The sequence below is a fragment of the Lithobates pipiens genome, unplaced genomic scaffold, assembly GCF_037356315.1.
Source record: "Lithobates pipiens isolate NorthernLeopardFrog02 unplaced genomic scaffold, aLitPip1_a1.2 Scaffold_16, whole genome shotgun sequence".
Taxonomy (NCBI): domain Eukaryota; kingdom Metazoa; phylum Chordata; class Amphibia; order Anura; family Ranidae; genus Lithobates; species Lithobates pipiens.
In genome coordinates, this window is record NW_027507748.1 from 437,352,418 (window position 1) to 437,376,074 (window position 23,657).

A 23,657-nucleotide genomic window follows, 5' to 3' on the forward strand; every position below is an offset into this window, starting at 1 on the left:
GTAGGGGAGCATGGAGAGGTGACCTGCGCACAGAGCATTTGATATTTTTGAAGTTTACAGGACTTTCTGAAGCACAACGGATTGGGTCATATGTTTGACACATTTGAGTGGACTAATTTAAATGGCACTTTATTATATGAATTGTATGAACACTCTAGCACTTTATCAGGGCCATCTTTAAGGCAGAGCAAAAGGGGCAGCTGCTCTGGGCCCTGTCATTGTTGTGGGGCCCAAAGCAGCTGGCTGATACTTGCCAACTATCCCAATTTAAATTCCCTTGTCCCTTGAAGTTCTAGTCCCTTGCGGTGTCCTGCAGACCCTGTGTTTACATGTAAATAACCGACATTGATATGTAAATAGCAACAGCATTCATATGTAAATAGCTGCATCCGGCAGCATAGATATGTAAGTAAAGGCGTCATTCATATGTATATGATGCCCCCTGCAGTGAGGAGATGATGTGTTGCAACCAATCAGTGAGCAGTATTACTGTACAGTAATCTCTAGCAACCAATCAACAAGCAGAAATCACGTGCTGTAACATCTAGCAACTAATCAGTGAGCTGTGATGTGTGGTGTAACCTCTAGCAACCAGTCAGTAAGTAGTAATGATACACTGTAACCTCTAGCAACCAATCACAATTGCTGCCTTATCTGATACAGTAAACTGATTTTAAGTCTAGCTGCTATTTATTGTATGTCTCAGAGCAGGTGGAGAGTGAAATTGTAAGGGGGGCCCAAGAAAACCTTTTCCCAGGGTCCAATCAATATTAAAGACGGCCCTGCACTTTATGATATATGAATTGTTTATTTATTTATGTATTGTTGATTTATATATGCACAGTATTTGGTTGAATTTTGATCACTTGTATATTGTAGCGACCTTTGGTATATATACAAGAGTTTATCCATGAGAGGATTTGTCAAGTTGGATATTCTGAAGTGCATGGCGTATTTGAAGGTATTTGAAAAAAGTGGAGGTCAGAATGGAATAAGCTCTAAAAGATCTTAGGTACATGTCCTTGTATAGGTGAGATATTGTATGGATACCAGCCGATTCCCAAGACTGCCAGAATATATCGAGGACAGTAGTGGCTGGAAGCTATATTTTTTGGGGGCAGCAAACAATAGAAACTGCCACCTCCCCTAGTCGTTCAGATCAGCAGCAACCATCACACCCCAAACCCCCTCCATTGGTCAGTTGCTTACCAGCCTCGCACTTACCCCATCTAGGTGGTGGACATTGCTTCCTCTGGGCAGTGGCTTCCTCGGTTTCATGGCGGCTTCCCCGTGTCTCATCCTCCTCTTTTCTTCAAATATGAGCGCTTTTCCTCTTGGCCAATCGGGTCTCAGCAACCTCTGCCTGATTGGCCGGGAGAAGAATCAGGAAGACAATAGCAAATATTAATTTGCTATTGTCACACAACTGGGTGGGCTCAGGACGCAGTGCTCTTCAGCTCGAGCCCATCCCTTTTTTAAGCCAATTGGATCTTCAGGCTCTAATCATGTGCTTCTAAAACAAGCACAAAATATCCATTGGAATCCATGTGTCCAGTGCCCTGCATGTAGATTAGAGGCTGGGGGCATGGATTAGGGGGGCGGCGCCCCTGTGCCCCCTATGGACAGGCCACCACTGGTCGAGGATAAGATTTTCCAATGATATTAAAGCCAAGTTTCACCTGCAAAAAAATAAATAAAAGTCAGCAGCAGCAAATACTGCAGCTGCTGACTTTTAAAATACAGACACTTACCTGTCCAGGGCACCCTTGATGTCCTCACCTGAAGCCGACCCATCCCTCGGCTCCGGGTGGAGGCACCAACATCTTTGGTAAGGGAATCAGGAAGTGAAGCCTTGCTCCCTCACAGTCTGTTTCCTACTGCGCCAATGCGTGAGTCTGACTGGTCCCTGCTGTCTTCTGGGACCTGTGTTTCTCCCAGAATACCGCGTGGGGGGACAGAGGAGAGGCCAGACATGGCATAATTCACTGCGTATTCTGCTGCGCTCTTTCGCCGAAAGTGGGAGCAAATATCTGGATTCGACAGGTATCTGCTCCCCCCCCCCCCCCCGGAAGGTGCCAAATCTGAAACCGGAGGGGCGGGGGGAGAACTGGATCAGCAGAAGTTCCATTTCTGGGTGTAACTCCGCTTTAATGGTAGTTTCTGTAGGACCATAATGGTGCAAAGATAACGAAGATCTGTTAGGGAGGTCCAAACTCTAGAAGCTGCAGTAATCGTTGCTAGATAGTGGCATGTAGGTTGTGGGTGGAGGATCCGTGCTCCAAAATGTGTTTAAAGGCTTTGTAGTAGAATCCCCATGTGGTGCAGATTCCCCCTGTTTAGACCCCTGATATTTCACCAAAGCCCCCTAATGCATGGAAATCATGATCATCATACACAATATTAATACAAGCTCACCTGCAGGAGAAAACAGCCATTAGAAGACAAGCAATGCAAACAACGGTGTCTTTACTTTGTTACAAGCCCAAATGGTCACGCCATAAACCACTAAACAAGCTAAGTGTACTTGGTTCTTTTAACTATTGTTCTGTGAGATCAAAGGACTTGCAGTACAACTAGGAATGTCATCGTTAATGTACATAATGAACAAAAAAGGTGATGGTTGGTCAGCAGGCAAATCACGGTTGCTGTTTGCATTATATAGTTTCTATGTCAACAGGTAATTTGTGCCATGTCACTTCTGGTGTAGGCATTACCCCTTGCATTTTTAACAATGATTTGTGTTGTATGTTCAGGAACAGAGTGATATAATAGTTAAAAAAAATGACTACACTACTGCCAGTACACTACAAACATGCCAAATGTAAACACAAACTAACCTTTAAAGGTTTCTTTGTGTGATGTTATCATCTGTGCAGCTAAAAAATGTCACTGAACATAGATATTCTCATAGCACTAATATAAAATGACAAATGTTTGTAACAATTTATTAAAAAGAATGCAGACTAAGACCGATAGACTAGGTAAGAGACACACAGGGCATAAAAGTATTACTGCAGAGTCATGACAAGCTGATTGTGTATGCTGCCTGGGATCACCCTGATAAACTTTTTATTCCTCCTAAAAGATTTGCACTTTTGTATTCTATGGAGGAAATGTTTATAAAGAAATGGAGTATGGCATCTGTGGACACTGCCATTTTCTCTGTGAATAAAAGTCTTACCTGTCCTGTAGATAATTCCCAGGTATTTAAAGATCCAGCAGATAAGAAACTGCAAGGCCAGAAGGTGGCACCCCCATAGATATGTCATTGGGAGAGCTCTGGCTTTTCTGCAAAAAGCAGTGGATATAAATCTGGTCTTAATTACAATTAAGGCTCGCATTTCAGTCTTAGCAATATTTTTTCAGAGGCCTATTGCTTCTCACTACTTTTTTTTTTACTTTAATCTTTATTAAATTTTCAGACTATACAAAACACCTTTTTCAAATAACATTGCCAACAGTTCATTACATATTCCTTCCAACCAGGAGTCTGGGTTTTAAAGTGCCAGGAAGAAGGGGGCAATAAGTATACATCCATACAACGAGTATAATTTAATAAGAAGAACAGAAAAAAAGGAAAATGAAAACATTATCTAGACAGTACTATAACCCCCTTTACCCCTCCTCGACTCTTTTTACTCTTCCAACATTTTTCCTATTAATATACCCCCCTCCCTCCTTCCCTCCCTTTATATCTTTACAACCCCCCCTCCCCCTCTCAAGTGTATATATTTGTGCTTTTAACCTTCAATGTAACATACTTGTGTTGTAATGTGTTGTAGTAATTCTAATACCTTTATTACCCTCTACCCTACCCGCACCCAGTTCCCATCCCCCCCCCCCTTCTCTACTCCCTTTTCCTAATGTGTTTTAGACTGGGGTATGCATCTCTACTAACCAATCTCGCCAGTTTCTGTTAAACTCTTTTAGGTTATTTCGTTTTGCATATACCGCTCTCTCCTTACACAGATATTCGTTTACAGCGCTCACCCAATCCTCTATTGTAGGAGCTAGCTTTGATTGCCATCTTCTAGCAATCATTCTTCTAGCTTGAAATAGGCATCTTAGAATTACGATAGTTACTCCCTTTCTCTCTGCTTTCTCGTCTCTATATCCCAGGATACACACTATGGGGTTTGATTCTATTACCGTCCTAAAGACTCTGCTTAGTGTTTCTACCACTCCTTCCCAATATCTAAATAATTTAGGACATTTCCAGAGCATATGTATTAAATTTCCTGTCCCCCCACACCTAGGACAACAATCGTCTGCTCTCTTACCAAATCTAAATAATCTCTGGGGGGTATAATAAGCTCTATTAATTACCATCAAGTGGGATATCTTATGGGGGGGAGAGACTGAGACTTTTGGACATGCCTCTAGGATATTTTTCCACTGCGCTCGTGTTATATTACCTATGTCTTGCTCCCATTTCCCTCTCTCAACCCTCCCTTTCTTCTCACAATTAATCTGTGCACCCAACTGGGCATAAAATTTGGATATTAATCCTTTAGTGGGTCCTACTTGTGCTACTAGATGTAACAGGGACAGTTCTTCCCATGTTGATACTACGTTTCCAAACTGGGTCTTTAAAGCGTGCCTTACTTGTATATAAGCATAAAACGACTTTTGTGGTAACTTAAATTCTTTTTGTAGTTGCTCAAAAGATTTAAAACCCCTACCTCCATATAGCTGACTCAACCTTACAATACCACATTTTTCCCATTCTACAATTTTTCCAACCCGCCATATTTCTTGTAGCTTCTTATTATTCCAAAGGGGTGTAAACTTTGTTATTTTACTGTATCCCATTTTTTTTTTAACTATATCCCATAGTTTTATCATCATTTTTACTGTGGGGCATCTATACTGGAATGAATCCGCTTCCAGGGTCTCAATCAGCGTTCTATGCGGGGAGCCTATTAATACTAATATCCCGTTTGGGGTTCCACCATTCACCTCTTCTATTCCCCCTAACTGTTGTAATTGGGATGACCAAAAATAGCACTCCGGGTGGGGGACTGCGAAACCACCTTCCTCTCCCGGTAGCTGGAGCATCCGCAACCTCAATCTAGCCTGTCCTCCCTTCCATATTAATTCCCTAAACAACATCTCGATCTTATTAAACCAACATCTATTAATCCATATAGGGGAATTATGCAATATGTATAAAAGTTGGGGCATCCATATCATTTTTATCAGGTTGCATCTACCGGCCACCGAGAGAGGCATTCTCTTCCATATAGCAATTTTTTGTTTAAACTTAACCAATAATGGGACTAGATTATAATTTATATACTCGTTAGGATCCCTTGTCAGGGTTACTCCCAGATATTTCAGCTTATCTACTGTTGCCATTTGGGGGATTCCCAGGGCTGTTTGTTGACCAGTTGGGTCTAACGGAAGACATTCCGACTTTTATCCAATTAATCTCCAGTCCTGTGAAGCCTCCAAACCCTTGCACCAATCCTATTGCCTTTGGCAATGAGTGCCTCATATCCCCCAGAAATAACAGGATATCATCTGCATAGAGAGAGATTTTTTCCTCCCCCGTTTTTCTCAAAAATCCAACTATTTCCCGGTTTGCTCTGATTGCACATGCCAAAGGCTCTATAGCCAACGCAAAGAGCAGGGGCGACAATGGGCACCCCTGCCTCGTCCCTCTCCCCAACTCTATTTTATCAGAGAACTCGTTATTAATTTTTAATCTAGCGCTAGGTTTATCGTATAGCATCCTAATCCATCCTATAAAAAAAGGACCCAGGCCAAATTTCTCCAAGACTTTCCATATATATCCCCATTCTACACTATCGAATGCTTTCATTACGTCCAATGCCACAGCTGCCCCCGGGGTATCATTATCCGTTGGGATCTGAAGATTCAAGAACGCTCTTCTAATATTTATACTAGTTGACCTATTGGCAATGAACCCTGTTTGGTCCGTATGGACTAATCTTGCTATAACTCGATTAAGCCTAATCGCTAAAACCTTGGCCAGTATCTTTGTATCAGTGCACAAGAGAGAGATTGGTCTATATGCTGCTACATCTAGTGAGTCCTTTCCTTCTTTGTACAGCAAAATTATAACTGCCTCCATCATTGATGGTGGCAGTTTACCCTCCCCATATGCTCCTCTTAACATCTCCAGAAGCTCAGGAAGCAGTATCTCGCCATAGTTTTTATAAACTTCAATCGGTAGCCCATCTGGCCCAGGCGATTTCTGATTTGGCATACTCGCAACTGCTTCCTGAAGTTCCTTCAGAGTAATAGGGGCTTCCAGTTCTTCTCTTTCTTCTTGTGTCAAACATGGTACCTCTAGGTGGCCTAAAAATGTTTCCATCTGCTCATCCATCCCCACTTTTTGTGCAGTATAAAGTTTTTTATAATATCCTCCAAATACTTGACATATATTCCCAGTTTCCGTTATAACTTCTCCCTCAGTTGTCCTAATCGCCGGGATTGAGGAGGGGCCCATGTTGTTCTTCACCAGTTGTGCTAACATTTTTCCCATACTTTCCCCTTCAGCAAAGGAGACTTGCCGATGTAACTGATGTTGTATCTCCACTTTCTTCAGGGTTATTAACCTAAATTCTTCTTGTTTGTCTAACCAGATTTTTTTCTTACCCTGGATGGGGTCACTAATAAAATCTCTTTCAGCCTCCAGCACTTCTCTACCTATTCTTACCTCCTGCTCCTTGGATTTTCTATTTATTTTTGCTATTGATTGGATCAGCAGACCCCTCAGGTAAGCTTTCAGAGTATCCCATAGGATCCCTGACCTTACTGTACCCCGATTATTTTTTAGAAATTCTTTTAGCTCCCACTGGATTCTCTCAGGGCGTTCTTCCGTCTCTTTTTTTATTAGTTCCAACCAAAGCGGGTTCAGTTTCCACGCCCTCTGTACCCTTCGTTCTCTCATTTTCAATGCTACTATCACTGGAGAATGATCTGAAATCCCCCTGGGCTGGTATTCAATCTTTTCCACCATTTGTAGGGCAAGGTCATTCCCCAGTATCATATCAATCCTGGATAGTGTAGAATGCGCTACCGAGTGACAACTATACTGCCGGACTCCTGGATTCCCGGTTCTCCATAAGTCCAGCAGTCCTACCTCTTCCAGGTACTGACCCATTCTCCCCTGCCCAACCGATTCCACCAGTTTTTTTTCTGGGAATCTATCAACTTTAATATCTAAAACCGTATTGAAATCCCCTACTATTATTATAGGAACACCATCTATCCCAACTAGGAAGTCCTGTAATTTAAAAAGCACTTCCATTTTGAATGGTGGGGGAATATAAATATTTGCCAACATGCATTCTCTATTTTCAATTAAACAGTGTAAGAAAATGTATCTACCCTTTTCATCCAGGCTAACCCGCTTACATACAAAATTCACCCCCGTTCTTACCAGGACACTCACCCCTCTACTATATGTCGAGTAAACAGAATGGTATTGAGATTGGTATTTTCTACTCTGCAACCGGTATATTGTATCTCTATTTAAATGAGTCTCCTGCAAACATAACAACCCTGCTCCATATCCCTCCAACCTTGAAAGCACCGCTTTTTGTTTCACCTGCGTCCCCAGGCCCCTCACATTCCAGGAGCCTACCTTAATTTTTCCATCCTGCATTAACACCAGTAGATGAAAAAGGGAAGTGGAGCAGGATGGAGAGAGGATAAGATGAACAGTCTTATGAAAACACTGCTAGGATCCACTCCCACCCTTTTAATTAAATTATACCAACCTCCCCTATTATTAAACCACAGTATAACAATAAATTTCCCAAACATCATCATTATTTCATATATTATGTGTCTCTTAACGTGAATTATACTATATAATTGTTTGTTACCATTTTTCCCCGTGAAACCAACAGATTTTCCTTGTTTTTTACCACCCCATATTTTACCACCCCTAACTTTGTATCCTTTCTTTATTTGGATTATCTCCTGAACTTCTTCTAGTGCAAACATATATTTTTTTCCCACCCTCAACCTCCCCCCTTTTCTTCCCTCCCCTCCCATTCTACCCCCTCCCCCACCTTCCCAGGTGTTACCCAAGGGGCTATTAGTGACCATATACCACTCTCTTCACAACCTATTCACCACTCACACCTGTTACCCTCGCTGTGTGTTGCCTCCCTCCCACCCCCCCCCCCCCCCTTTCACACAGAAAAAAAAAAAAAAAGAAAAAAAAAAAAGAAAGAACCATGCATACTATACCCCCCCAACTCTTCCTATCTTCCCAGCACCCTCCTGACCACGGTCCCCAGGGGCTAAAATTTTTCTTTATTTTCTTCTATCCATTTTTCCACTTCCATTGGGGAGCAGAAAACCTGAGTATGTCCTAGAGCATTAATCCGTAACTTTGCCGGATAAAGAAGAGCATATGACACACTAAGCTTCTGTAGCTTGCGTTTCACCTGAAAGAACTCTGCCCTTTTTCTCTGGAGTTCTGGGGAAAAATCAGAGTATAATGAAATTCTAACACCCCTATACAATACATTCCCCATTTCCCTTGCTTTCCGTAATAACACCACTTTATCTTTATAATTGAGTAATTTCATCAGTAATGGCCTAGGGCGCCCCCCCTCAGGTGGGGCTCTAAAGGGTACCCTATGTGCCCTCTCTATAGAAAATGTTGTCGAGAAAGCCTCCCTTCCGAACAGATCAACCAAAAGATGCTCCATAAATTCAGCAGGGTTTACACCCTCGCTTTTTTCAGGAAGTCCCACTATTCGCACATTGTCCCTCCGGAGCCTGTTTTCCATTTCATCCATTCTTGTTCTATAACTACTAAACTGCTCCTTCAAGCCTTCTACTTCTTTAATTAAGAAGGTTGTATCATCTTCTAGTCTACTGGTCCTCGTCTCGAGTTCTGTCGTTCTTTCCACCACTTTCTGTAGGTCTTGCCTTACCACTAGTAGATCCTCCTTCACTCCCTTCATTTGTTTACAAAGTTCTTTCAGAGAGATGTTACATGCATTTACGGCCAGTAGCACGTCCTTTATAGTTGGCTCTTTTTCTATCAAGGGGGAGTCGCCTGTTATAGTTTCTGTATGCTGTTCCCCTGCATCCGCATTTTTATTTACTGAGGATTTTGCCCCTGCTCCAGCCTGCGTATTAATATTAATGTTTGACTGTCCCATACTTTTCCTTTCGGTCATTACACCTTGCTGCACCTTTGACTGTCCTTTTTTTGCAGGAGTCTGAGAAGACTGTGCCGGGTTATGAGCATATTGTTCTAATTTGGCTGCTGTGGCGGACTGTTGCGAACTTTTTTCCCCCCTTTCTTTTGCTGAGCGCAGGTGCTGCATATTACTTTCCCTTTCTCGCCGCTTCCTTCAGAACAATCCTGGGTATAGCACAGTTTAAAAGGATTTTAACCCTGCCGCCCACCAAACAATAAACTTTAAATGCGGTAAAAGCCGTATCCCAATGTACATTTCAGGTATCACAGACTCTTCCTGTTTTCTTGATTTTTCTAGGCTTCAAAACACCACACACATTTATTTTGCTCATATCAGCTCGTGTACCATTCAGCCCGTTAATACCCAGACACCGTCCTTCAATTAATACACATAGTTCAGTTGTTACATTAGCGCAGTACTGAGCTGGACTCACGGTCAGTCCACAGAACACAGGTTCCCAAAGTCTGATTTTCCTGAACACTGCTTACAAAATGTTCGGGGGTTTGTTTCCCCTTTTTTTTTTTTTTTTCTCCTATAACAGCCTCACACACAGGGCGGTAGAGTCCGGGCATCCAAACATCCAGAGGGAGAGGAGGAGAGAAAAAAAAAGAAAAAAAAAAACTAACAGGGGGATACAGGACTTTCTTACCCCCTTTGGTGCCTATTTAACTGTTACCGGCCCACGGGCTTCACTGTATCCCTACTTGCTCCACCAAGCCTCTGCTTGCAATGCCCCTCAGTCAGCCGGTTTCTTCCTCCCCCACAATCCCGCCGCTTACCTCCTTCCTCCTGTCGCGGCTTACCGGGGAGCGGGGGAGCGTTCGGAACTACTCGATACTGTGAGCGGCGTCTCTCGGTCCGAGGGGTTCAGCATTGGTCGGGAGTATTCGTGGGCTCGTCCTTCTCTGCGGCCGTCAGGATACGGAACCCGGAAATCAGCGGAAATCAGCGGGGGTCAACGAGCATCTCCGAGATCTCCACACACCAAGGTGATGCAAAGCCGTCGCTCCTCCTCCCGTCCAGCGTCCTGCTATGCTGCCAAGCTGCTCTGCTCCGACCCTTCTCTTGCTGTACCCGGCCGTAATTTTTAAGCACACCGCGCTTTCGCCATGGGGGCCAGGGAGGGAGACACACACAGCGTCTTCACGCACTCACTCACTCCACTCTGCACATCCTGTCACGCCCCCCATCCCTTGCACATGCTTGCTTCTCACTACTTAGTTCGAACATTCATTTGTACAGGGGATGATTCATGTGCTTCCACGAGTCAGGCCGCCTCTGTGCCCTTGGGATTTAAATTTAGTCCTGGGAGTTATACAGAAGCAGCCTTTTGAGCCTATCCAGCAGATTCCTCTGATCCTCTTGACAAGAAAATGAGTTGGTCTGTTTTGTAAAGAACCTTTTTTGATCTTGCACCAGGATAGGGCGGTTTTTGCGGCCACAACCAGAATTTTTGCCCTAGGTAGTGTCCAGTTTTCATCGAAATTGGGAAATTATTCTACCTCCCCTTTTTCCAAATCTTCAGTCTGCAGAGGAGATATTATTTCATTCTCTTGATGTAGTATGGGCTATCAGGGTCTATCCGAGAATGTCGGTTCAGATGCGGAAGACTGATGTTCTGTTTGTATTGCTAGATGGTCCCAAGATGGGACAGGCAGCATCTAAGTTGACTATTTCCCAATGAATCCACCAAGTGATTGTTCAGGCTTATGGATTAAGGGGTAAGGTCCCGCCTTTTCCAGTAAGGGCACACTCTACCAGAATAGTGAGTGCTTCATGGGCAGTTCATCATCAAGAATCGATGGCTCAGATTTGCAAGGCTGCTACTTGGTCTTCGGTGCATACATTCACTAGGTTTTATCAAGTTTGTTTGGTCATAATGTGCTCCCTCTCCTCAAAATCATTACTTTGGGACATCCCAGTTAGTTATTATGGCTGCTCTGTGCCCCGTGATGTACAATAAAGAAATTAGGATTTTTTTCTACAGCTTACCTGTAAAATCATTTTCTTGGAGTATATCACGGGACACAGAGATTCCTCCCCTCTTGTCTGGGAAGTTTTTTGCTTGCTACAAAACTGAGATACTTCCTGTGTAGGAGGGGTTAAATAGGGGAGGACTTCCTGTCTTTTTGGTTTGCCAGTGTCCATTCACCTATAGGTGGCGTATAACCCAGCTAGTTATGGCTGCTCTGTGTCCCGTGATGTACTCCAAGAAAAGGATTTTACAGGTAAGCTGTAGAAAAAATCCTAATTTTCGTGTAGCTAGTGAAGCTGTATTTACCTCACTTATTCAATCATGATTAGGGATGTGCAAATATGCCTGGGTTTGGTCAATGAACCATTTGTGTTTAACCCCACTAAAGGGGAGTTCCACTCAAAAGTGGAAGCTCCACTTGTTTGCGCCCCCCCCCCCCCCCCCGTGCCACATTTGGCACATTTCGGGGGAAGGGGGGAACATCTACCTGTTTTTGACAGATACCTGTTCCCACTTCCAGGAGACCTGGTTGTGGTGAGGTCCCCCACAAGTTCAGCCCCCTCCTCCTTCCTCCGCCGCCGGGCCAGTTAGAAAGCACACGAATGGTGGCGGCAGCAACTGAGAGCCGATCGGAAAATCGGCTGGGATGCCAACATCGCAGGATCCCTGGACAGGTAAGTGTCCTAATATTAAAAGTCAGCAGCTACAGTATTTGTAGCTGCTGACTTTTATTTTTTGGAGGGGATGGGGGAGGGCTGGAACTCTGCTTTAAGGTCCATGGTGATAAATCTTGTTATTTAATTGTGGCCAATAAAAATAAAAAAAACATACAGTGGGGAGAAGGCCATTTCATGTGGCTTTGATGTGACTTTGCTGACCACATTGAAATTACACAAATCCTTTAAATTACAAGCTTGAGGCATTAAGGCGGACTATACGCACCTAGAATGCAGCGATGGTCCACACCGGAGCTCCTCGCTGGTCGCTAACATCTTCAGGCAGCCGGCTTCTGGGTCTCGATCACTGTCTGCTTTCCTTGGCTGGGCAGAGATGACATCACTTCTGCTCATGTGTGGTAGTTCCATCAGATTCAGTATTGCCAAATTTGTGCATGCGCAGCTTACTGTACAGTGGTGCTTTAATGCTGGAGACAAAGCCTGTCTCTTCTGCACTAAAAATCCTGCCTGTCCACCAATTTTTAAAACCCAGCCTAAAGTACCACTTTAAGATAGAACTATAGGCAAAACCTTTTTGGGGAGATTATACCTTCACTTCCTGTACCATAGCCAAAACAGGAAGGGAAAGGAATCCCTGTAACTTAAGGGAATACCTTGGTTCCTCCTAGGTCACCAGAACTAGTATCCTCATTGGAAGATTGTGTCTCTATTGCTTTTGTAGGGACAACCCAAAATTTTGGATTTTCTTTTCCTTATACTGTACATTCAATGATAATGGTAAACAAGACAACGTGAGAGGGCGATTCTCCCTAACGGGGGCACAGATAACAATAAAAAGTTACAGGTGTTCTAATCCCTCTCCACTCTATCCAAAACTAAACAAAAAGTGTAGCTTTTAGTTATACTTTAAAGCTGTTCAGGGTGTTACAAAACACAATATTCACAGGCACCTTCAGCAATGACATACTCTTAAAGCACAATTTAGTGTTAAAAAATTTTTTTTTTTACAATTAGCTTAGTTTACTGTAACAGGGTGACCCCGTGGCACTGTGTAAAATGATTGTTTATGCCAGAGTTTCTAAGAAAAAAACACACTAATGGCACAGGTGCCAGGAGGTGTTGGCTTGCACCAAAATTGTCAAGGTCAGGACAGACAAAGGCCCAAGCCTGAAAGAGAGTCCAGGTGGGATAGAGCAATTAGTAAGCTGTGAGGCAGAGAGAACCTGCTCCAGTTGTCTGTTTCCAATGATATCTCCCCTCTCCAGGCGTGGGTGCGGCTCAGTATGCAACCATATGCAAGAACTGAACAAAAGAATATGGATGGCTGAACTTCAATGAAAAACGTATTTCTTTATTATGATGAATCCATACATCAAGGATAAAGCTACTAACGCGTTTCACACCAGTGGTGTGAAACAGGTGTGAAACAAGACGCAGAGCTGAGGTACATTGTCTGTGCATAAGCACGGGTTGCCAGAGACTGTCTGTTGCTTTCTGTGCTTTGCTGGGTGAGCAAGCAAAATGTGTATAGTTTTGCTGCCTTAAAGAGAAAGTGCAGCGAAAAATTTTCTGAGGAACTGTTGAGTGCATAACTCATAACATAACAAAATCAGTGTTGTTGCCTGAAGCAACAAAACCAAGGTCAACCGTGAGACATGTGGTGGATGGTGAAGTATTCTTTATGAGAGTCATGGTTAGTGGGCTTGAGAGGAACCCTTTCAGCCAGTTGGAAAGTGCTGGAAAAGTTCTGCTGGGAGAATGTGGTATCCCATGGCAACAAGAGAAATTGTGTCTTCTGGATGATGAAGCTGCAGTGGAGAAGAGGCTCATCATCCCCACAAAGAGGCCTGGGATGCCAGAGAGTCTGTAATGCCAAGGAGGGCAGCTGCCAAGTGGAGTGGTAAGGCTGTTGCTGATATAAATTGAGAGAGACTGATTATGTATCTTATGCCAGTGAAGTGGTGGCAAGTCTGGTGAGGATATCTGCTTATAAGAGAGACTTGCTGCTGTGTAGTGGGGAAACATGGGTTAATGCTGAACCCGCAGCAAGACTGAGGACTGATAAGGACTTGTCTTCAAGCGGAGTACTGTGTAGCAGGAAGACAAGTGGTAAATCTGAATACATTTTTTTGCTCACTAATGAGATTAAAACCGTTGAGGTAAATAAGGGGTTAACCTGCTGAGGTTTGAAAATAAAATCTTAATCTAGTGTTGGGAATAAATTAATGTCAGTGCACGGTGGTGAAAATGTGGTATTTCAATGTAATAGAAAAACTGACAAGTGTAACGTGTCAGATGCTGCTGCACCCCCTGGTCCGTCTGTGTCTCCTTGGGCTGATGCAGTGCTACGGAGCACCAGCGAGAGGAGCATATTTGATTGGGACGGCCTGGCCAAGAGTCTAATAGCAATTCTGAAAAAAAATTCTGAAGGTAATACCGAGGTATACAATATTGCTGCTGTGCCAGGAGAAAGGCCTGCTGAACAGCTGGTAGACAAAGGCGTGTTGGCTGTTGCAGAAATTAACCCTCTCATGACACATGGACTGAGTGAGCGCAAACACTCAGCAGAAAAAGTTGTCTCATAATATTTTGGGTTGCTTCCTACTGAGTTTGTGTATGAGAAGCACTTTAGAGAAATGTTGGATGGGTCAGAGTTATTGGTTGAAGTACCAGAGGACACAGAAGTGGTTAAAGAAAATTGTGTACACAAATGTGTTGAAAAAGGTTGCTCCCTGACAGGTGTGATAGAAGTAGGCCTCTTACAGTCCTGGGATAGTAGATGTGGGGAGGTAAAAAGAACTTTAGAGACCTGAGTCCAGACAGTAGAAGGGATAGCAGAGAGACCAGTGGAACTCTACGGTTCAAGAAGTGCTTATGGAAGCACACTCGTAAAATTATGTGGGTAGAGATCCCCTTTAGAAAGAAGGTCAGACCCACTAGGACCTCTGTGGGTAGTAGCAGGCACAGAGGTGCCAGTATGATGAATTGGTGCGTTTCACCCTTTGGTGCAAAACAAGGGGAGGAGAATATATAGAAGGGTGACCCTGTGCAAAATTTAAACCAGAGTTTCTAAGAAGAAAGCACACTAATGGCACAGTTGTGTAATAGCTTCATATGAGAGCCAGAGTTAGAGCTCAGAGGTCAGTGTGTGAATGGAGCTGTGAGAGGTGCTGGCTTGCACCATGCTGTCCAGGTCAGGACAGACCAAGGAAAGAGAGTCCAGAAGGGACAGAGCAGCTAGGAAGCTGCTAGGAAAGATGCAGAGCTGAGGTACAGCATCTGTGCATGAATACTGGGATGTGTTTGATGGTCAGAAGGACCAAAGAGGTACTATTCAGAACAGTAAAGCTGTCACAAGAGAACCAGGAGGCAGAATGTTATATTTGTTGCATTGATGGTGAGAACCCCCTGCATTGGAAGATAAACCTGTTCAATGGCTTCAGTTATGAATGTACACAGTGCCAATCACTCACTGTGTCCATTTAGAAAAGGAAGGGGCCAGTAAATGGCATATTTACTGGCTCCTTTCCTTGCCCTCCATCCTGAAACATCCCTTGCAGCAGCTGAAGGATGAGAAGAGGAGGGAAGCCACCAGTAGTGCTGTGGGGCGGAGTGGGGGGGGGACGCAACACAGGGGGGACCTTGGCAGCAGGGGGGATGGGCACCACGTGGAATTATTAGGGTGTGCCCAGACACACTCGGCACACCCCTTGCACACGCCTATGGTTTACCTGCTGTTTATCTTTAAATTGGCAACTCTGATGCCTACAGTGGCAATATTCCAAACCTGCACTATTAGAAAAATGTAATAAACTACAAGAAAATAAGTTCTAAGCACTTTTCACAGCCTGCAACACATCTAATAGACATAACAGAATACATAATTTATTGCACAGGTTTATTGTGGAAAATAGTTATTAAGCAGTGATGTCACTTCATAAGCAATGTGCACTGTTCTTCTTTTCTCTCTCTTGGCTAATTAGCAGTGTTAGATTTTCTTTTGCTGTATATGGGATCAATCACTGTCTTTCTGAATTACCGGTAGTTACCGGCTATTTTTCCAGAGACTTAACTATGAATGTTTGTTTCCAAGATATTCATATTAGAATTCAGCAAGCTCTGCTTTACTAATGGGCTTGCAGAGAATGACTAGGGCTTTAGAAATTTGAGCCAGCTTAACCAGTTCTAGTTTTCTTCCTAATTTTTTAAAATATATGTATAGAGATGCGCTGGCAATTCCCCTTAGTGAAAAAGAACATTATCTGTTTTACTTTCCAACTATCCAATGCGAAACTGCCTGTTTTGGCCAAAATAAAATAAATCAGAACCTTTGGCTGTAACTGATATTATTTTTTCTTTTTAAACCTTCTGATTTTATGCTATACTCGTTATATAGATGTTCCTGGGCTCCCACTCCCCAATCCAACCTCTTGTGTCCAACTCATCTGGTAAAATACTTATCTTTCTTTCCACCTCTGAGATCTCCACTCTGAAGACTTACCTGGCATTACATAGCAAAGAAAATGTACTAGTCGGTTTCTCTTGACACTGCTCAAATGCAGTGCTGCCCACAATTATTTATGTGAATGAACCATACTCATGGTGGCGCCTTAGCCATTCAGCATAGTATTGTTGTTGATTTATAGGACTGAGTGAGGCGTACGTGTAGTAGAAAAGGAACCCACCCAGGACGTTTCAGTAGGTTGATAGGTACTGTATGGTCATCCTACATGGTTCTTTCTAATATCCATTTAATAACACAGAGGGAACCTTCCATCAAATTCCAACCCCACTTTTACTGCAACCAATGGTTATGATTTTTTACAAGCAGTTCTGTCTAAAGGAGAAATTGGTAATTTTAGTATAATCACTAACCATGCACTTTCCCAGGACTCCATTTGGAGTACATCGCATAAGCAGTTTTCATCTTCCAAATGTTTACTGTGCTAATGTTCTCTTGGTTATCGGAAAACTTCCAGTCAGCCAGCAACCATGACTGTTTTGGCTAAATTATGTAACACCAAATTGTTGGAATTTCAAGCTCTTTGTTGATAGGAATTTTACTGATATGAATTCTAGAAAACTAAAGAAGCCAGCATTACATACTAGAGAAGGATGTGGTAGGATACTGTACTCCATAATTTCCAGAACACCATGGAGAACTGGTATTTCCACACTCCACCTTAACCCATGACATGTATTTCTAAAGTAGGTTGTGACTGGTATAATTATATATATCGATGTGGAATATTTTAAACATGGACTCGCCTAGCTTGCTTGCTTCATTCTGTATTTTTAGATTTCCTACTTCACAAGTCAGTATAAATATACATTTAATTATACATCCCTTAATCTGTTTCACAAATATATATACAGTATCTCACAAAAGTGAGTACACCTTTCACATTTTATAAAATATTTTATTATACCTTTTCATGTGACACACTGAAAAAATTACAATGTAAAGTGGTGAGTGTTCTGCTTGTATAACAGTGTAAATTTGCTGTCCCCTCAAAATAACTCAACACACAGCCATTCATGTCTAAACCACTGGCAACAAAAGTGAGTACACCCCTAAGTGAAAATGTTCAAATTGGGCCCAATTAGCCATTTTCCCTCCCCGGTGTCATGTGACTCCTTATGCCCCGTACACACGAGCGGACTTTTCGACATCCAAACTCCGACGGACTGAGTCCGTCAGACTATCCGATCGTGTGTGGGCTGCAACGGACTTTAGCTTAGCTAAAGTCTGACGGACTTTAGAAATGAAGCATGCTTCAAATTTTCCCGACGGAACTCCGCCGGACCCGGTCCCCTTCGAAAAATTCGCTCGTGTGTGTGCTACTCCGACGGACTAAAACCGACGCTAGGGCAGCTATTGGCTACTGGCTATGAACTTCCTTATTCGAGTCGGGTCGTACGTCATCACGTTCGAATCCAACGGAGTTTAGTGTGATCGTGTGTGGCCAAGTCCGTTCGGCCGAAAAGTCTGTCAGAACTCCGTCGGAACTCCGGCAGAACTCCTTTGGAAGTCTGTCGGACATAAGTCCTCTCGTGTGTACGGGGCATTAGTGTTACAAAGTCTCAGATGTGAATCGGGAGCAGGTGCATTACATTTGGTGTTATCGCTCTCACTCTATCATACTGGTCACTGGAAGTTCAAAATGGCACCTCATGGAAAATAACTCTCTGAGGATCTGAAAAAAAGAATTGTTGCTCTACATAAAAGTGGCCTAGGTTATAAGAAGATTGTCAAGACCCTGAAACTGAGCTGCAGCACCGTGGCCAAGACCATACAGCGGTTTAACATGATAGGTTCCACTCAGAACAGACCTTGCCATGGTCGACCAAAGAAGTTGAGTAAACATGCTCAGCATCATATCCGGAGGTTGTCTTTTGGAAATAGACATATGACTGTTGCCAGCATTGCTGCAGAGGTTGAAGGGGTTGGGGGTCAGCCTGTCAGTGCTCAGACCATACGCCACACACTGCATTAAATTGGTCTGCATGGCTGTCATCCCAGAAGAAAGCCTCTTCTAAAGATGATGCACAAGAAAGACCACAAACCATTTTCTGAAGAAAGCAAACTAAGGATATGGATTACTGAAACCATGTCCTGTGGTCTGATGAGACCAAGATAAACTTATTTGGTTCAGATGGTGTCAAGCGTGTGTGGCGGCAGCCAGATGAGGAGTACAAAAACAAGTGCGGCTTGCCTACAGTCAAGCATGGTGGTGGGTTGTCATGGTCTGGAGCTGCATGAGTGCTGTCAGCACTGCGGAGCTACAGTTCATTGAGGGAACCATGAATGTCAACATGTACTGTGACATACTGAAGCAGAGCATGATCCCCTCCCTTTGGAGACTGGGCTGCAGGGCAGTATTCCAACATGATAACGACCCCAAACCCACCTCTAAGATGGCCTTGCTAAAGAAGCCGAGGGTAAAGGCGATGGACTGGCCAAGCATGTCTCTAGACCTAAACCCTATTCAGCATCTGTGGGGCATCCTAAAATGGAAGGTGAAGGAGGGCAAAGTCTCTAACATCCACCAGCTATCGTCATGGAGGAGTGGAAGAGGACTCCAGTGGTAACCTGTGAAGCTCTGGTGAACTCCATGCCCAAGAAGGTTAAAGCAGTGCTGGAAAATAATTGTGGCCATACAAAAAATTTACACTTTGGGCTCAATTTGGACATTTTCACTTAGGGGTGTACTCGCTTTTGTTGCCTGCAGTTTAGACATCAATGGCTGTGTGTTGCGTTATTTTGAGAGGACAGCAAATGTACACTGTTACACAAGCTGTACACTCGCTACTTTACATTGTAGCAAAGTGTAATTTCTTCAGTGTTGTCACATGAAAAGATATAATAAAATATTTAGAAAAATGTGAGGGGTGTACTCACTTTTGTGAGATACTGTATATTAGTTCCATAATTTAACCCCTTTATTGGCCATTATACAGAAATATTGTGTTACCAAACACACCACATATGATTTACCTTGTAGATTAGTAGCAAATAATATTTGAACTTGGTATACACATCCTGTTTCATGGTTTCATTGCTGTTTAAAAATGCGCTGCTTTGCATAGTTCATTCCGTTTACAGTGGTATTTGCAAACAAAGTAGGAAAAAATATTGATTTTGGTAAAATACTTCCTTTGACAGTGCAGGCACAAATAGAAAATTGTTTGTCATTTGCTTTTCTTTATAATACAAAATGCAATTGATAGACGAACAGTATAGAAGGTATGCATATATGCATGTATTGATTTCTTGCTTTTTTTACTTTTTATTCACGCAGGCGACATAATACGTAAAGAATATGGCAACCATTCACAATTACACCCAACCAGTAATCCACAGCTGAGATCATACCACTACTCCTAATTAACCACTTGCTGCCCACCCTATAGCAGTTTTACTACTACAGGGCATGTGTGTATATACATGTGATTTGGCATTGGGGGGGGGGGGGGGGGGGGTGTTTTTAATGCCAGTATGAACTCAGCCTTAAAGTAACACAGCCTTAAAGTAACACAGTGCTGTATCAAAAAAAGTGGCCTTGAAGGCGGGTAAATCTTCTGAAGGTCAAGTGGTTAAAATCTACATGTTAAGTTTATTCCTGTCGACACCAAAAATTTAAACTGTTATGCCGCATACACATGACCAGACTTTTCCATCAGAAAAGGTCAGATGGTCTTCCCGACGGACTTTCGACGGAGTTCCGTCAGACTTCCAAATGAACGGAGTGGCCCACACACGAAAAGGACTAAAACTGGCCATACACCTATAGATTATCTGCAGATTTTCTATGGTCAGATGGAAAAAGTGCAACAGATCCCTCCATCTATGCTGAACTGTGTGGATGGAAGAATCTCCCATTGGCCCAAGCTTCCATATTTTGCTAGTCGGCCCCGCTGGCTCTCATAATACCTGAACGTTCTGACTAAGTGCAAGCATTGTTTAGGTTGAGAGCCAGTGGGGCCGACTAGCAAGATACTGAAGCTTGGCCCAGTGGGAGATTCCTCTACCCACACAGTTTAGTATACATGGTGAAAACTGTTGCACTTTTTCCATCTAACCATAGAAAATCTGCAGATAATCTATAGGTGTATAGCCATCCTAAGTCTGTTCGAAAGTCCGTTCATTTTGAACATGATGATGTAAGACAAGACTAAAAAATGAAGTTCAATAGCACGTAGCCAATAGCTTCCCTTGCGTCATATTTGGTCCATGGGATCAGCATACAGAAGAACGTTTTTTACGATAAGAATTGAGTCCATCGGACAGGGGCGGACTGACAACTCATGGGGCCCCCGGGAAATAGGAGATTATGGGGCCCCCAGGCAATCAGAGATTATTGGGCCACACAGTATATACACACACAGTATACAATCACACAGTACACACAGACATGTTTCTATTGGCTGAGAAGGTACTGGAGAGGTGAGGCAGCTATAATCTCTGGATTTTTAGACCAAAAGGATGTCGGTAAGGGACATTTCAAAGACAGATGTAAAAAACACACACATTTTTTACATACTGTCCCTGGTTTTACTGAGGCTGGCAACCCTGATGGGGCCCCTTAGTGGCATGGGGCCCTCGAGCAGTGCCCGAGTAGCCCAATGGTCAGTCCGCCCCTGCCATCAGACAGATTTGAAATATCTTCTATTTCTAGGTCCGTTAGATTTTTTTTAAGAAAAACTATCGAATTATCCCACACACGATCGAATGTCTGACGGACTGATTCCATCAGACCTAGTCTGCCGGAAAGTCCGGTCGTGTGTACGTGGCATTAATTGAACTTTCTTGTTTTGGAGAGGGTGGGGAATGATAAGAACTTTTGTGGACATTTTACTGCAATCCAGGGCTCTGTTAGAGAGATTTCTCCTCACTTACTGCCATGCTGGTTTTGCCAAACAGGAAGAAAGGGAAATACAAATATGAATCTTTTGGTGATTTGTAACTCAAATTTGTATTTAGCTCTTTTCCTGGAGTTATATATTCATCTGCATTACAAATCAGTTGCCCCAAAAAATAATTTTGATTGCACTGTATTCAATAATTTATGTCTCCTTTACAGGTGCTGTATAATATTTTTATTTCATTCACACAAATGCACACCTATGAAAGCATTGAACCCGTAGACATTTTTGCAGGCATCGGGCGTTTCTTTATGGTTGGAATTGGCGGTGTGTTTATCGGGATCATATTTGGGTTCTTCACTGCATTTATCACACGATTCACCAAGAACATAACTTCTATTGAACCACTTCTTGTTTTCATGTTCAGCTACCTGTCATACCTGTCTGCAGAGGCCTTCTATCTCTCTGGAATCTTGGCGTAAGTACCACTAAGCAGTTTTATTATGTTGTAAATATGTTTCATTTCCTTTTATATGTTTCACATAAAAAATTTCTGCTTGTCTCAACAACATGTTTGATGGTGCAGAAAGATACACTAATGTTTATCTTTATGGTATTTTCCTTTTTATAAGCTTTTGATTTACTAGCTTTCACATTTTTCTTTACAAAGGGGACTAGATAACTGCTACTTTTTTTTATTGTATAACAGATGTTTAATCAATGTAACCAATAAATGCAACAACCCATGGCAATAAACAGGACAATATATGTACTGTATATGCAAAAGGCTGGAAAAAGGATCTAAAAGTTCACCCACATTTTTGTAGTAGGTAGGGCAGTCAGTATATGAGATTTTAAGCATGTGGTGCATGCAGTATGGTTGCATAACCAACTGCAATTACAGTATGTGTCAAGTAACAAAGATTGCATCATCAGCATTCATGTATACAGTCAGAAAAATACATCACAGTATTTCATAATACATCACTGATGTGTTTCTAGCCACAATAGTAGAGTAACATTGCAACCAATGGTGAAGCCACAGTACAGTTACAGCATACCTCCCAACATTTTAAGATAGGAATGAGGGACACCTACTAACAAACATATGCAGGCATAGGACACGCCCCCGCCCCACCCCTTAAAGGAGAATTAACCCCAAAAAAGTGGAATTAAACCCACAAGTGCTTTTTTTTTTTTTACGCCTACTATTCCTTTATAGTGGCTTTTAAAATTTACAAATGCAGCAATTTAGAAATTGGATGAAAGGTTTAGCACTGGGAAACACTTTTTGAAAGATAAAAAAGTCCTTTTTTATATACAACTATATGGATCAGACCAAAATGAGGGACAAATGAGGAGGAAAGAGGGACAGAGGGACAGAGGGACATTGTTTCAAATCAGGGACAGTAGCTACCAAATCAGAGAGAGTTGGGAGCTATGGGTGAAGCGCTACATGTAAACTGCCTAGTACAAATCTGGGAAAGAACCCTTAGCACTTGCATAAGAAATACAATCGGACTGGTTAAGCACTTTCAAGAAACCAGGCCTGAAAAAGGTGTAGAGAGTCAAGTGGATGACTTCTCGAGCACACTTAAAAAAAATGCACAGTTCACTTTACACACATTTACACATATTTAAGTAAATATTAAATAGAATATCTGTCTTGACTAGACATGAGTGAGACTGGACAAGTTTGCTTACCTGAAATTGCTATACATTTTTCAGAATTTTTGGACAAAATTTGGTCTATTGGCAAAAGGTATTGGAGTCCGTTTAGAAGGCATAATTATGGTGGATTTAAGGTGTTTTAGGTGTTTGTACGGCCTTTAAATTGCTGTCGTTATGTGAATCAGATGTGGTTCAAAATGCATTTGATTCGCATATATGTGAATAGAACCTAATAGTAATTGATTTTGTAAAAAATAATAAATTGTAAAATATAAAATAGCAAAAATAATCGAATAAAATGAAAAAAACTACTGACACAGTCCACGCCACCTATCAGTGCCGCATAATAATGCCACTATCACATGACATTAAAAAAAAGTATCGGTATTGGCGGTACTTGAAAAAAAGTATTGGTACTTGTACTCGGTCTTAAAAAAGTGGTATCGGTGTTCAATGTGAATGAGTACAGTGCCTTGGAAAGGTATTCATACCCCTTGAAATTTTCCACATTTTGTCATGTTACAACCAAAAACATAAATGTATTTTATTGGTATTTTATGTGATAGACCAACACAAGGAGCACATAATTGTGAAGTGGTAGGAAAAGAATAAATGGTTTTAAAACTTTTTTACAAATAAATATCTGAAAAGTGCGGTGTGCATTTGTATTCAGCCCCCTTTACTCTGATACCCCTATTGAAAATCTAGTGGAACAATTGCCTTCAGAAGTCACCTAATTAATAGAGTCCACCTGTAGGTAATTTAAAGTGG

General features: G+C 42.4%; 1 protein-coding gene across 1 annotated transcript in view; it reads left to right on the top strand.

The window, feature by feature from the left end:
• SLC9A4 (solute carrier family 9 member A4) overlaps positions 1–23,657 on the top strand; it is a 90,674-nt gene that overhangs the window by 7,261 nt on the left and 59,756 nt on the right. The window contains exon 3 of the mRNA XM_077482670.1: positions 21,434–21,693. Coding sequence (XP_077338796.1) covers positions 21,434–21,693 — 260 coding nt within the window. The remainder of the gene's footprint in view (positions 1–21,433; positions 21,694–23,657) is intronic.